Raw genomic sequence first — 15,529 nt, 5'->3', positions numbered from 1 at the left:
AATAATGTATATTTCGAAAGATGCCGATACACTCACTCACCCTGGCGTATTTCGAGGAGTAGGGGTCCTCAAACAGCGCCCAGATGCGGGGCCGCCAGATACTCCACCAGCTGGTGTTGCGACCATCCTCCTGTAGACACAACCTCTTCAAGTCCCCGTCCGCACCACCCGTTAGCGCGGGGTCGTCCTCTGGGGGGTCCGGCTCGGGCGTCTCGAAGCTGTCCAGCGCTTCCTCGGCGTCCCGATGCTGTCGGTAGTTCATCCAGCAGCAAGCCTCCACGTCCGTCTCGTCGATACCCCAGAAGGCGAGCTCCTCCTCGAAGAGAGGACCGCAGACATCGTTGGGACAATGCAACTTCCCTGTGCGGTAATAGTTGAGGATGAAAGCAAAGGTGTTGGGGTGACGGTCAAAGAAAAACTCGTCGGATTTGGGGTCATAGTCAAAGTTACTGAACGCATCTGGCTCCGTGAGCCAGGACAAGCGGGTCCCAGGCAGCGTCTTCAGTGTGCTGCGGTAAGTCTCGTGCCGAACCCCCCCGCAGTTTATTACTATTTTCTCGCTGTCTGAAGGACAAGTCATGTCTGCGCTGTAACATGCTTTGTTGGACGACTTGTTCCCACCCTTGCGCCCTTTGAAAGAGGAGACACACACCGAACTGAGCATAGAGGAGCAGGGGGAGGGAGAGGAGGAGAGAGAACCGAGAGGGGAGGGGGGGAGGAGGAGCCTGCGGGGGGAGAGCAGAGGAAAAAAGAAAATTAGTGATGCTCATACTTTTATACATTATCGAGCTGGTAAAAGTAACCTGTTTTTAACTCATCACATCATTAGTTCTTGCACCAGTCACTAATGTAGCTCTGCATAGGTGGTGCAATACAACGGCAATGGTCAAATTCCTATTACAATTCTGGAGAAAGTGCACATATAAGGCAATACTAAGGTCTTTTATGGTATAGTCTACTCATTGGGCCTGAAAAAGAAAGGACCCGTCCATAAAAATCGTGTAATTTTAATTACGACCCTGGCAAGATGAATGTTGATGCAGGTGTATGGGATAAGCATTTTAATGAGGGAGTGAGTTCAATATACATTCAAGTGTCACATAATAAACAGGAACGAGACCCCTCCTCTTCTGAAATGCCCACCCATCTCTCCATTTCCATCTTTTACCATCACTCAGCTCTCATGTCCCTCAATTCACTAAAAAACACTCTGCTCAATTACAGCGAAGGGAGATGAAAATGACTGAATGTTTCACAGCCACCCCCCTCCCCACACCATGCTCTCAGCGTATCCAATAGAAAGAGGGAGAGGAAGAGAATGAGAGCGAGAGGAAGGGTGGGAGGAAGAGGGAGAAAAGCTAAAGGCAGAACGATTATTTGCTGAGCTACACAAAATAGGGAGAAAAGACTGCAGAGCATTAACTCTTACACTATCTCTCGCTGTCTCTCTTTGGGCAGCGCTAATGTTATGCAGACCGTTCAGTACAGTCAGTGTACAGTATTAACCTTTGTTGCAGTCATAATTGTAGTATACAATCTCTAAAATTACAATATTCTGTTAAAAAAGGCTTAGATTCACTACGCACAAACACGCATTCATATTTTCATGGCATTACATCGAGAAGGTGCTTTAAAAACGGAATGTTTTTACTCCTCAGCTGTAGTTAAATGAGTACTGCCACTCTTTTTCCAATCAAAATGTCCCATTTTGGAAATATGGAGCAGGGAAACTATTATCTTTTTCTCTTGGGGTTATACACTGTAAAAAGTGGTAATCTATTTGTACCTGATTTAAACTTCAAAAGTTAGTCTAACCTAATGTAGTCAAATTCATGTTAAACCAGATCATTTAGTTAATTTAGAAGTTACTACATGAAGCAATTTTTTTAGATTGCCTAGCAAAACAGTGGACAAGGGTCAGATTTCACTGACAAATGTCCTCCTCCCATGTTTTGCTGTGCTGTCTTTTCCAGCTTTCCCAATAACTCTCCTATATCTGTTCCTCTTGTTTGGCTGTGCTGCACGGCTGCTCCATACATATCTGTCAGACTGTCTTCCCTCATTACTTATCCACTCTTATCCATTCTCCTCAGCTCACTCTTTCTCTTGCTTTCCCTTATGTCCCTCTGTGATTAACTGTTGAAACAACAAAGACCACAGGAGAGTGAGAACCGTAGGAAGCAGAGAGGCTTAATAATACGGAACAAGGCAAACGGATTCGCTGCTTATTTAAATGAAGATAGTCAAGTTGATTTCTCCTTTCAGCACCATGGACAGCGTATGAGTTTCAGTTAACCATTTAAAGCTAAGGACTGTATAAGCAAAGGAAATATAGTTAAAAATTTGAGCCATATACCAGACATCCAAAGGAGAGTCATAAATAAATAACTAAAATAAATCTCACAAAAAATAATAACTCACAACTGCTGTTACAATCTATAGTATTTAATTATATATAACTAAATCCTTGAAAGTGTAAACACTTTGGCTCTGCAGCCCAGCATTCAACATTGGCTAAACCAATGGCGTTTTTGTAGGGTGTTTGTAATGTGACAAGTTTATGTTGGTGAAATAAATAACTATACGGGAACACAAATGTGTAAATAAATAAAATGATGAATAGGAAAAACTGAAACTGAGAGGAAACTAGGGGGAGAAAAAAGTTGTGCTGACAAAGCAAAAAAAAGGCTCCCACTAAAAAGGGAAATCATTGTTAAGTGTGTGTGCCTGGATAAGGGGGAAGTACATTAAAGTGTGCATGTCCATTGGGATGGGGGCTGGTTGTAAGGACAGATACGCCTATAAAAGTCAACAGCACTATACCGACAGAGAGCGAAGAGAGAGGAAAAACGGAGAGAACAGGTTATGGCCACTGAGGGGAATGCGAAGGAATGACTGCAGTAAAGGTAAATGAGGATCCATTCATAAATTATTCAGTTTAGAGAAACAATGTCAAAGAGAAGTGATAAATACATGCACTACTATGAGAATGAAGTAGAACTGACCCATATCTACGCTACTTTTCTTCTGTCTTACAGTATGCTGTAGTGCGTCTGCATTAAACCTTCACTCTAACTCCCTTTCTCTCTGTCTGGTGCAGTGTTGGTTCTTTGGCTTTTTCTACTTGCTATCCCACTGCAGTTGAAGCTCAGCGGTGCTCAAAGGCCACCTAGAGGACTCGTCGGGGAACTGCACAGCACAAAATACTGCAGTACCCCCTCCTCTTCAAGCTTTTTCCCCGACTGAGGTATGAATGCCTTATGCAAACCATCTGTCGATGCATTGCATACAGGTTTGTGTGCCTTTTTAGCCCTTACACTCTTTTAAGTGACTGAAATCACTTAACAAATGCAGTATAATTGCTGATTTATATGAACTGGCGGGCAGGTATTATCTCAGCCTCAGCCTGCTGCTTGAGCCCAATGATTGCTGAAGCTTTTTGCAATCCCTCCCTCCTTCTCTCTCTTATTTGTGTGCACTAAGCTACTCTCAGCCGAGTTGCTCATATCGACGTCTCCTGTGGAATAGCACTAAAAGAAAATAAATTAACAGACCAAGGAAGCTTGCGTACACAAACGTAGTCACGTTCACAAAAAAAAGCTGTGTTGCAGCACAATTAATTAGCTTAAAATGAAATTGTGCTGTGCAAAGTCAAACTACACAGAACTGGCACACATGCATAATACGATATATCCTCAGAAGGTCATCAGTCAGACTTTGACCTCTGCTTTGAAACTAATCGCAGCGCTCTGACTGAGCCCTTTTCAAAAGGCCCACTCTTTTTCAGTCAAGAGAGAGAGAAAGAGATACAGAAAGGAGCTTAGAAGACTCATCTTACAGTGACAGCATTGAGACGTGCATGACTATATTCCCATATCTAACACTAACAGTGTTCTTAAGATAGTTATAACCCCACTCCCCCCCCAGCCTCAGCTCTCGTTAAAACCTAATTAATAAAAGTGCCCTCTCCGGTTAATTACCATCCCTTTATAGTCCCCCATTAAGTACTCAGGGAATGAAGCCGGAGAGAGATGGGATATAATTGTGTTAAGCCAAATCACACATGAACTTGATGGAAACTATTCTTAGCGGTGGGAAAGAATGGAGTTGGGTGACAAAAAAAAAAAAGGAAAAAGGACTTGAAAACCAGACGGAGGACAGAGAAGGTCATCTCAGGTGATCGGTAAGGGTCACACTGTCAGGAAAGGGTGTATTTGTGAGGATGCGAAATCATGGAAAGGCATCAGCAGGAGGGAGAGTAAATGATTTGAAATAAGGCACTGCCAATAGGATGTGAGTGGGTGAAGGCGGGAGGGAGAAAGGGAGGGACCAGAGGCTGAGAGAAACAAACCTAAAAAAGTTTAACTGGTGTGTGATAAGATGAGAGCGTGTAGAGGAAGAGGAAAACACGTTGGAATGAAAGTGTTGTTTCAACAGGTTCAGGGCTTTACATTAGACAGTTAAAAATAAACAAAAAACGTCCCTATTTTCAAACAATGAACATAATGTTAATATCATAAAATAACAAAATTAGAAGATTTCACAAAGATTTCAACAACAAAAGACAAAGGGAAATTATCCTTCATTTTAACAGCTGATGTGTTTTGTTATTCAAACGATGCATTTTTATTATCTGTATTTAGCATTGTTATTATCTACAACTTTATCAGAACCTATTGTTTTGGGACTTTGTTAGAGTATTAGCAAGAGACATGGGGGAAATTATGGGAGGATGAGGAAAGCTCCATCTACATCCAAAATAAACTTTTAACTGAGTATTGTTTGCAGTTGCCATTGGGCAGGGAGTCATGATGACACACACACACACACACACACAAACAGTGGATGGAATGAGAACATACTGAAGGGTATATACTTGGATACTCTCTTTCAACTAAAAGAGAATTAGGGAATACTTTTTACTAAAAGAGTGGACAGACAGGTATAAAGAAGATTTGATGTTTATGTTAACACAGTGAAAAGACATAGCCTACCATCAGCTATCAAGTGACATGACTGTGAAAAAAAAAAAATCAGACACCAATCATTGTGGGACATGAAACGTCCATATATTTGGTGGACTGACAACTCAAAATGTAACATATCAGAAATACCTTAAAAATCATCAAGTAAATAAAAAAAAAAATATATGAAGGGGTTTAAGTCAGTGTGCGAATTATTGAGTGACTTTCAGGGAGCCTACTTTTTTCTGTCAGTAATATTCGTCTCCTACTTTAAAGCTAACTGTCAAATAGGCCTTATAGACATTTTTTAACAAATAACTAAATGTCCTCTTGAAATATTTAAAATTGTGTAAATCTATGATTTTGTGGCAAGTAGGCTAACAGATTGGCTACCATAGATCGATTGGTCATGGCTACTCAAGGAAAAGGGAATTCTATTCGTCATTACGAATAGAATGTGACGCGTTCTAAGTTGTAATGTGACTTTTATGGTTAACAAATCCTTCCATAATTCGCACGCTGGTTTAAGTAAGTGACAAAAACAAAGTAGACCTGACTACTACTTGTTGAGTCTGTTGACTGGCAGAGGCTGAGAGGGTAGGCAGGCCTGCTTTGCATGGGTACACCGGGCACACAGACAGAAATACTCAGAACAGAGGTGATATATTTTGTCACTTGTACACAAGATCACGACACAGACACAGCACAAACACCTATATTACATACTTACTCGCTCTGGGTCTGGCTCTGTTCGCGTGCGTGCAGTGTGCGTGTTACTAAACACACACACATGAACACACAAACTGCACAAAAATGCTACGTGGAATTGACTGTTTTCTGATTGAACGGAGGGATCCTCTTGGCATGGGGTCCGAATGACAGTGCAGAATAGGCTACTTAAACATAAGATTTTGTTTTCTATAAAATGGCTACAGTTATGAATAATGTAATATATTCTTGCTACAACACCTGCCAGTTTAAAATGTGCTATACTGCGTAGTCCAGTTCCTTTAGTGATATAAAAGACTAGCCTCTGAAAAATATATATATATATTTATTATATATCGCCTATGTTGCACCTCTGCTGCCCTTGCTCTTTAAATGAATTATTCCCGTTATATACACGGGTGTTACAGGTCTAATATCCAATTTTTTCCCCCTGATAAATAAGCATTTCTATGATTTAACGAAGCTTGTATTAACCAATTACTTTTATCCCCTAAACGAAGCAGCCTATCCAACCAAGCGAGACGAGCAGCGGGGAAACACCTCTCTCTAATTCTTTAATTTTCATGCACTCACTCCATCAACAGTCTATCCCTTTCTTCTTAGTTTTAGCATCCTTTCTTCCGTATCTTCACCTGTTCCCGTTGTCCAGGGTCAAAGAGACCGTAACCAGGTCTTTAGTTGCAGACTGAGGGGTCTGTGTGAATTTATTTATGCCGAACAAGGCAGCATGCCGGGCACGACTAGAAATGTTATTCCTTAAGCTGCCTCCCTTATCTCTTCCGTCCGTTTTTCCCTCCCTTCTTTCTCTGTCGATGTTTTTTGTTTTGTAAATCTGTATTTCCATGCAATTTAGTCCTTAATCTAATGGTGACATGGGATCCCTCTGCGTTGTTCCCTCCCTTCAGCTCTTTAAAGGGAAAGGTGGCAGCTGGTGCCCCCTCCCCAAACCCCACCCTGTGCCATTTAACCATATACACGCCAAGAAACAAACCTGTCGCTATTTCCAGCATTTCGTCCAATTACGTTTTTACAAGACTTTTTAATTAAGTCCTTAAAAACTAAAAATCTTGAACACATTCCTAAACCCACTTCATGCAGAATTATTTAAAAAAGGGTAATTAATGAACATTAAACGATTAAGTTTGCAATCCATGTTGCTAACTAGCTAGCTACTTGGAGCTTGTTTAAAAATGCACTTATGTGAAATATTAACGTTACACAAGAAAATTATAGTATACAATATAAGAAAGTATAAATGACATACAGATTACCTCCACTTACAGGCTGAAAGACGTGTATGAGTGTCTTTTACCTTGGTCAGTGTGTGTTTCCAGGGCTCATAAATTACCAGTGTAAATCTGTAACCCTGATCTCCAGTCACTCTGTACAAATATGTGTCTCCTCCTTATGGATGTTCCAAAATACAGTATGGTGCAATTTGTGTCTCTGTGTGAAAGAGACAACAAAGCTACACCAATTAGGACAAGCACCAGGCCAGGTCTCAGAATTCTGCATAAACAGATTCAACATCCAAGAAAATCAAATAATGCAAGCAGGGCAAAAGTAGGCAGATACTAAAATAAAAAATAAAAAAATAAAAAAATAAAAATCCTGAAAGGACACACTAACATTTGGAAACTTCTGACATAGCTTGTATCAAATATTGTAGCCTAGATAAGAATATTCAAATCAAAATACTACCTGAGGACAATAAGAGGTCATAGGTGACTAGACATGGTCAATAATGTTTATTCTTTCTAATATTTTATTAATGACCATTAACTATCCCTTAACCATTTTATCTGCTTTTAATAGTTCTCTAAAAGATAAATCTAGCCTCCGCCGCTTCATAATCTTTGCCTTCACCTGTTCCTTAATTTTTATTCATCTAGCTGCCATATATGGCCTTAAATCTGTCATGCTCTCTCTCTCTCTCTCTGGCACATTGCCGGAGGCAGAGCTGGGGGAGGAGAGTGAGATGTCGCAAGAGCAAGTAGGTGGAAAAAACTGGGTGGGACACAATTTGGACTAAATTGCAATATTCTTCCCAATTCTATATATTTTTTTCATTACCACCCTCTCTGTTTTGTTTTTGGCTCTCTTCATGAGAGTGTTTAAGCATGCACTACTGTTCAACCCTCTTGGGCTGTCTAGGTGTGCAGCCAGCTGCCTCCTCAGCGATATTCATGCCTCTCCCTGGTCTTCCCTCTGTACTTGCATTTTTTTTCCTCCAGGATTTTAAGCATACTTCCTGTAATCTTGCATCTTAATTTTTGAGCGAATGGTCCCTTTAAGGATAAAGAATACATACCCACAAAAGGCACACACTCCAGATCAATAAATCAATAATGTTTCCACCAATCACTTCTAACATGTTTCATTCTCCATTTATTACAGATCCTCTGAATGACAAAAGAACAGAAATATTGATGAATCCATTTTAGAAGTTCAGATCAATTACAGCCGAACTGAAAATCAAACTCTTTTCTTACAGCAGAGACATCTTATTTGTTCCATAAGTCTGATTTTCAGTACTATACATTTTAGGAACACCTAAAACATCCAGTAACAGACCTCTACCACCATTTTCTTCCCATTTCACCCCGCTTTGTGCAATATCAGCAGCTTGTGATGTTGGGGGAGGCACAGGTACCATAAAACTGTCCATATACAGACTGCTTTTGCCCCTGTGGGGCAAAGGCAGAGGTGGGCGAGGCAGCCGGGGTTGACATGATAAAGTGGATGGAGCTTTGTGAGCAGGAAGTCGGCTGTGAGCCCCGCTCTTGGTAAGTTTTCCATTAAAGGTAGCAGCATCCAGGTCAGAGCGAGAAGACAAATCTGACCTGAAAAAGAGGATTATCAATGACTATGAAAAAGAAAGAGAAAATGATTTAGTGGGTAAAGTGGAGGCACGAGGCTCACAGAAGGGTATTAATACATTGCATCCACACACTAGTGCTCTGAGGTCCATTATGTTCTTGCCATATCACTATGCTGACCATTCACTTAGCCCATATATTACTTTGTCAATAGAAACACATTTGGGAGATTGTGGGTCCTCTGAGACTAAAGCTCTTCATTCCTTAGCATAAGAAACATCTTCGTATATGCGCCATACCTGCTCCCTCAATAAAAAAAGCTAAAACACAGGAAGCTTTAAAAGCTCTTAAAACAATTTGTTCTTAGTTATGAAGTCAGCAAAGTAGATGTACCAGTTCTAAAAAATATGCACAAAAAGAGACATTCCCCAGATGTTACACTGTCATACATAAACCTGCTGTGAAGAGGTGTGTGAATTAGTGTCAATATGTGTTTGTGACCTTGAGTGCAGCCCACCAATCAAGAGCTGACAAGGTTCAGGAGGCCAGGCCAGAAGGTGAGATGAGCTATGCTTCACTAAATCATTTCAATCTGCCCTGCAGCAAGCCAACATGAAAAATAAAGCATCCATCTGATGTACCATGAGAGTAAATAAAGACAGAATTTTAATTCTTAGGTAAACTATCCCTTTAAATCACCTGTGTTGTGATCAGTTCTGACCCTGAAGATGTGGTTTGCTAAGCTGAGCATGTTTGAAGACATTTTTGATCAGTTGGAAAACCAAAAGTGTATTATGTGCACCATAATTCTAACTAATTCACGATGGGCCAGATCACAAGATTTACATCACCCCTGATGTTCTTGCGATGGATGCTTTGCTCTAATGGTATCCTGAAAGCAGATTACTCAAATAGTACATTATCCTCCACTTACATCTTGGGATTGAATCAGATCTGCAAACCCTTTGATCTCCATCATCAGTTTTGAGAAGCCACCACTGCTGACCTCAGATCTCGGAATTAGCATTTAATCCACCAGAGCAGTACATTAACACTGCCCTCTGGTGGTGGACAGTTACCTGTGAAAGCGCTTGAAGTCGGTCTTGGTTGTGCTGAGGACTGGTTCTTGCATGATTGCCTGAGTCGTTTCCAGCTGTCTGTACAGTGCCTGAGTAAAATCAAGAGAAGTGTGATTCATTCCATCAGCCCAGAAGCTCTGGTGGAGATAAAACAGCTGGCAGTGCGCTGCTGAATCCTGAGAGCTGTGGGAGTCATCTATTAATATACTTTGCATGAATTAAGCATTTTTTAATATTGATGTTTGATATTCCCTTATCCACACCATTTAAAAAAAAACACATTTCTATTCTCCACTTGAGTTTAATACAAGTTAAAGGGAAAGTTCACTCAAAAAACAACATTTTGTCATCATGTTGTTCCAAACCAATATGACTTTCTTTCTTCATTGGAACACAGAAAATGATGTTTTGAAAAACAGAAGTCATGCGGGTTTGGAAAAATATGAAGGGGAGTAAATGATGCCAGAATTATCATTTTTGGGTGAACTATCCCTTTAAGCTCACTAAACAGCATTTTTTTATGTTGATTACCAAAAAAATAAATAAATAAATAAAAAATAACACTTCACATAAGGTTTCATTAGTTAACTACTTCAGTTAACATGAACTAAGAATGAACAATACTTTTACTGCATTTATTAATCTTTGTTAATGTTCATTTCAACATTTACTAATACATTATTAAAATCAAAAGTTGTATTTGTTAACATTGGTTAATGCACTGTGAACTAACATGAACAAACAATGAAGGACTGTATTTTTATTAACTAACATTAATAAAGATTAGTAAATTATTATTAGTAAAAAGATTAGTTAATGCATTAACTAATGTTAACAAATGAAACCTTATTGTAAAGTGTTACCAAAACAACAACAACAACAACAAAAAACCCAGCAAGAAATCATCACTCATTTTCTTTAAAGGTCCCGTTCTTCGTGATCCCATGTTTCAAACTTTAGTTAGTGTGTAATGTTGTTGTTAGAGTATAAATAAAATCTGTAAAATTTTAAAGCTCAAAGTTCAATGCCAAGCGAGATATTTTATTTAACAGAAGTCGCCTACATCGAACGGCCAGTTTGGACTACATCCCTCTACTTCCTTCTTTAATGACGTCACTAAAACAGTTTTTTGACTAACCTCCGCCCACAGGAATACACAAGAGTTGCGTTTGAAGAGTTGTGTTTGTCGCCATGTCGTCGAAACGCTGTTATTTTCATCCCGCAGTCCAATCACCGGGTCTGATTCCGGCTCAAATTGATAGGATAAAATTAAAGACATGTTTACAATAACACTGAGCACGTGCATCTCCACGTTATGGTAAGAGGCGTGACTTTTCCGGGCACGGTGCGCTCAGAGCTGTCGAATCACAACACAGGAACCGCTGGCACAATCAGAACTCGTTACGTATTTCTGAAGGAGGGACTTCATAGAACAAGGAAGTCATCAGCCCGTTTTTATGACAGTGGAAACAGCGGTATACAGATAAGTAAATTATGTGAAAAATACTGTTTTTTTTTTTTTTTTTTTTATTTATTTATTTTTAAAAGAGGACAATGCACATTAATTAACACAAGAAACAAGTCTCTTATGTAAATGTGCCAGATTTAGCCATTCTGGCTAATTTTCATCTGCAGTCCCTGGCAGGTTGATGGTAAACACACACACAAAAGCAAAAAAATACATACAAGACCAAAAAACAAACAAAGAACCACTATTTATGAATACATATTTGATTATCCAATAACCACCCTTTTATCATTTTAGAGAAAGAAGAAAGAGATGTAATATTTCTTAGTTCTATGGGTATAGTATTCCAAGTATGTACTGCTCTATAAGAAAATACTGACTGCCCAAAAGCACTTCTTCTATGAGGTATTATACAGTCCCCTCTAGTAGTGGCTCTAGTAGATAAGTTAAAATTTTGTTTAATAAATTCATTAAGTGGAGGTGGGGCCATACCATGCAAAATTTTATACACAAGTAGGATATCTGCAAATTTAATCATATTTTCCCAACTTAAAAACCCATATTTAGTTAAAATTTTACAATGGTGATATGAATTAGACCTTTTGTCCAATATTTTCAAAGCCTGCTTATAGAGTCTTTCTAATGATTGCAGAGTAGTCCCACTTGTTTGTGTCCAACTGGTCAAACAGTAATTCATGTGTGATAAAATCATAACATTAATATATAACTTTGAAGCCTCAGTGGTTAAATTATTCCTAATATGTCTAAAATGTACCAAATTGAATTTAATTCTATTTCCAACTTTTTAAACTTGTTTTTTAAATGTGAGTTGTGAATCAAGTACTATACCTAAATATTTATACTCATGAACCACTGATAACCTTCTACCTGCTACTGTAACATCAGGGTCCGGATCTCTATTTGCAGACTTCGAAAAAAACATACATACAGTTTTACTAACATTTAGATGTAAACAAGAGTTATTTAACCATTTAGTAATTTTATCCATTTCTGCTGATAATTCTTCTGCAGCTTGCTTCTTACTTTTAGCATGCAAATATATGATTGTATCATCAGCATACATCTGGCAGTTTACAGTAGGTGAACAAACATCAGGCAAGTCATTAATGTACAAACTGAATAGCAAAGGACCTAATATGGAACCTTGAGGTACACCAACTGAATTAGTAAGCAATTGTGAAATTGTATTATCTACTCGAACACATTGTTGTCTATCGGTTAAATATGATCTTATCCATTTAATTACTTTTATTGAAAAATTATAATTTAATAATTTATTAATTAAAATCTCATGATTTACTGTGTCAAATGCTTTACTTAAATCCAGAAAAACAGCTCCCACCACACCACCTTTATCCAATTTTAATTTAATATTTTCTAAAAGACAATTCGCAGTTTCTGTTGAATGATACTTTCGGAAACCAAACTGCATCGGATGCAATGAGAATGGAGTATTATTCAAATGTGATACTATCTGCTCGGAGATCCATTTTTCTGCAATTTTTGAAACTACTGGGAGAATACTAATGGGTCTATAATTACTAACTAACATATTATCACCAGATTTAAACACTGGTGTTTTACACGCGAAACATGAACACATGTTATATTGCACACTATAAACACAATCAAAGCTTCAAAAAACCACGAAAAACGGGACCTTTAAAGCAAAAATCGCGATTACATGCGGCACTTACAATGGAAGTGAATGGGGTGATTTTTGGAGGAATTAAAAGCAAAAAAGCTTCAAAATTTTATAAAAGAATTTTCCTGTTAAATCTTGTGTGTTATTTAAGCTGTACAGTTCTAAGAGACGTTTTTACAGTCATTTTAGTCCTTGCATTAAAGTGGATACAACTTTACACAGAAAAGGTTAAGTGATTGTTTTTACACTAACATCATGTTACAATGCATATTGTTTACATCTTGTGACTATACTTTTGAAACAGTGAGTATTTTAATGTTTACAGATTGACAGTGCTTTGCTGTAACCCAGATTTTGTCTTTTTTTTTAAAAGATAGGGATGGACAAGTGGAAACTTCACCTGGGCCTATAATGTTCAGCTTCTTTATCTCACCTGTATCTTGCTATAGTGTTCACCAAGAGGTTCACATGCTGCTAATTGACCTCTGTACTGGTCCTGCATTTCACTGATGGGGTTAGAGACCACTCGCACTGTTGGATGGTCTCTGAGCTGTGGAGGATCAAACAGACACATATGAATGACTTGTACATACAGTTCCAAAAACAAAAAGGAGATTCTCTAAAGAAAAACTCTCTTTTACACAGACACATCTCACCCTCTGGGCCAGCTCATTGAGGAAGTGTGTGGTCCAGTGTGGAGGAGCTTTAGAGTGGATTTCATTATACAGAGGTCCATTTAGTGGCTTTCTGTCATGCTTAGAGTGTGAGGTGAGAGAGAAGTGAGCAGAGGCCGGCACTCTGTTCTGACGCTGGAGGACTGGAGGAAGAGGGGCATTCTGGGACAGTGACAAGAAGATGGTCAAAGATATCTATATTTGTTAGTAACACATCTTGTTTCTTTAGTTCACTTCACATATACAGTACGGATGGTATCAAAGCTCTAAATAACAAGAACAACAAAACACATTCTAATAGTGTCTGGCAAAGTGTATTTTTACAATTGTTGTTTTTTATATGTAAAAATATAGTTAATTTGGGTGTCCTTAACCTGTTAACTGTCACCCCACTTTTTTATAGACATGAAAATGCACATCCAAACTTAAATGGTTGTAATTCAAGAATACTTTGGAATATAGACATAAGGCTAGTCTTGTTTTAAAGATGAAATTTGTCAGATTATTGTAGAAGTAGAAATAACTGAAATAACATGTAAGTGAAACAGAAAAAAGTTATAGAAGTTTAAGTTTATGAAAATGTAAAACGTAAAAAAATAATATTTTATATTTTTTATAAAATATATATATTTTACAAAACATGTTTTAGTCTAAAACTGCAAGGAAATCAAAAAATCTGAACAAGTTGTGTTCCAAATTTCAGGTTGATATCTCAAAAAATGAGCTTTCAGTAAGATTTTGTTTGGGCGCAGTACCACACTTTTTCACTAGATGACAACCGAGCTCCATTACTGACCATATTAGGGCGCCTCCATTTCCATATTGTTTGAGTGATCTGAACCATATATTTCCATTATTTCAATTTATGAAGTAAACATCCTATATAGAAGTAGTATGGGAAGTTTGGCAGAATTTGATATGAATTCAGCCTCTAATAAACATAAAAACAACATGCATGTGGGTTATAGCTCGCTGCCACAATCATAAATGTATTTTTTTTTTCTATTAAAAACATTTTCAGACCTTTTTTTTCCCTCATAAAATTGAATGGATGTTATCTTTTGAACTCTTGGCATGAAAACAAACGTACTTTCAACCAATCTTCAATGATTTTTCATGTTCATCGCTATTTCAAAATAAAGGTCTGAACACGCCTTATGAGTATGAAAATATGCTTGTTGCAAATTGATGAATTACTGCTCCTCTGTAATTTATTTTGAGTTTTGTATATCTTAATATGTCGAGAGTTGGTGACCATACCTTGCATGTTTTTAAATAAAACGGAGAAGGCTGCAAATACACATGTCCAATGGTTGTGCTTGTTTGGACGTTTCGTCTGTGGTTATCCATTTGCTTCATCCACTCATTCGCAAAAGTGAAAATAAACAACCAAATAAACGCAGGATCTCCTATCCGTCGAAAATTAGACAAGTGACATATTACTGAAAGACCCTTGATGTGTTTAGCCAGAGATAATGCTGCTTCCATCCATAGGAATGGAGCCTGCTTTGTTTATCTGCTGCTATGGAAACGAACGCGCGGCCACTGGCGGTCAGAGAAACATTAACCTAAATAGTTAACCCAGGTGAAAAAATACTATAGTAATTTATAGTAAATACTAGTGTTTTGATCCATACTGTAGTATATTACAGTATACTGTATATATATTATAGTATTTACAACACTTTGTTAATGAATGCTACAGCATACTGTAATATTAACTATAGTGAACTGATAAACTGTAATAAATACTGTAATATACTGTAGCTTTTACTACAGTAAACTGTAGTGTATTGTAGTATAATATACCCTATAGATTAAAGAAAGTTTAGTACAGTATTGGGTAAAGTAATTTGTTTATATTACTATAGTTGTTATATTATTACAGCAACTATAGAATTACCACAACAAATTAATTCAAGTGCTTTACTATAGTATAGTTCAAAAACACTATAGTATTTATCAAATACTATAGTATTTTTTCACCTAAAGCTGAAAAAATAAAGTAAAAAAAAAATACTTTAGTAAAATTCCACGGTAATTTCTGTAATTATTAGGCTACTATGGTGAGCGGTGCAAGATTTTATATTTCTTTTCTTTTTCTTTTCTTTTTCTGACAGTCAAATTTCA

At 37.8% G+C, this 15,529-nt stretch overlaps 2 protein-coding genes across 9 annotated transcripts in view; both read right to left on the bottom strand.

The window, feature by feature from the left end:
• kcnc3a (potassium voltage-gated channel, Shaw-related subfamily, member 3a) overlaps positions 1-6,683 on the bottom strand; it is a 72,835-nt gene extending 66,152 nt beyond the window's left edge. For 3 of the 7 annotated variants that reach the window (XM_048204934.1, XM_048204926.1, XM_048204943.1), the window contains exons 1-2: positions 5,695-6,680; positions 41-725 (exon numbers count right to left, since the gene is read on the bottom strand). In XM_048204934.1, coding sequence (XP_048060891.1) covers positions 41-725; positions 5,695-5,756 — 747 coding nt within the window. In that variant the 5' untranslated portion in view covers positions 5,757-6,680. Of the gene's footprint in view, positions 1-40; positions 726-5,694 lie in introns of all 7 variants that reach the window. The other 4 variants (XM_048204958.1, XM_048204952.1, XM_048204967.1 and 1 more) reach the window with 4 other exon arrangements.
• A 1,362-nt stretch (positions 6,684-8,045) lies between these two features.
• Positions 8,046-14,963, bottom strand: zgc:193811 (uncharacterized protein LOC559801 homolog). 2 transcript variants are annotated; one of them, XM_048205181.1, is made up of 5 exons: positions 14,660-14,963; positions 13,382-13,561; positions 13,159-13,275; positions 9,592-9,680; positions 8,046-8,536 (listed from the first exon to the last, which is right to left on the bottom strand). In XM_048205181.1, the coding sequence occupies exons 1-5, from the start codon at positions 14,885-14,887 to the stop codon at positions 8,182-8,184; spliced, it is 969 nt and encodes a 322-aa protein (XP_048061138.1). In that variant the 5' UTR covers positions 14,888-14,963; the 3' UTR covers positions 8,046-8,181. The 2 variants fall into 2 exon arrangements, with proteins under 2 accessions (XP_048061138.1, XP_048061128.1); XM_048205171.1 differs by having other exon boundaries at positions 13,382-13,594; positions 14,660-14,936.
• Positions 14,964-15,529: the final 566 nt, after the last annotated feature.

The sequence above is a fragment of the Megalobrama amblycephala genome, linkage group LG1 (genome assembly GCF_018812025.1).
Source record: "Megalobrama amblycephala isolate DHTTF-2021 linkage group LG1, ASM1881202v1, whole genome shotgun sequence".
NCBI lineage: Eukaryota > Metazoa > Chordata > Actinopteri > Cypriniformes > Xenocyprididae > Megalobrama > Megalobrama amblycephala.
The sequence above is the reverse complement of the archived record's forward strand: the minus strand, read 5'-3'. Positions and strand labels throughout refer to the sequence as shown.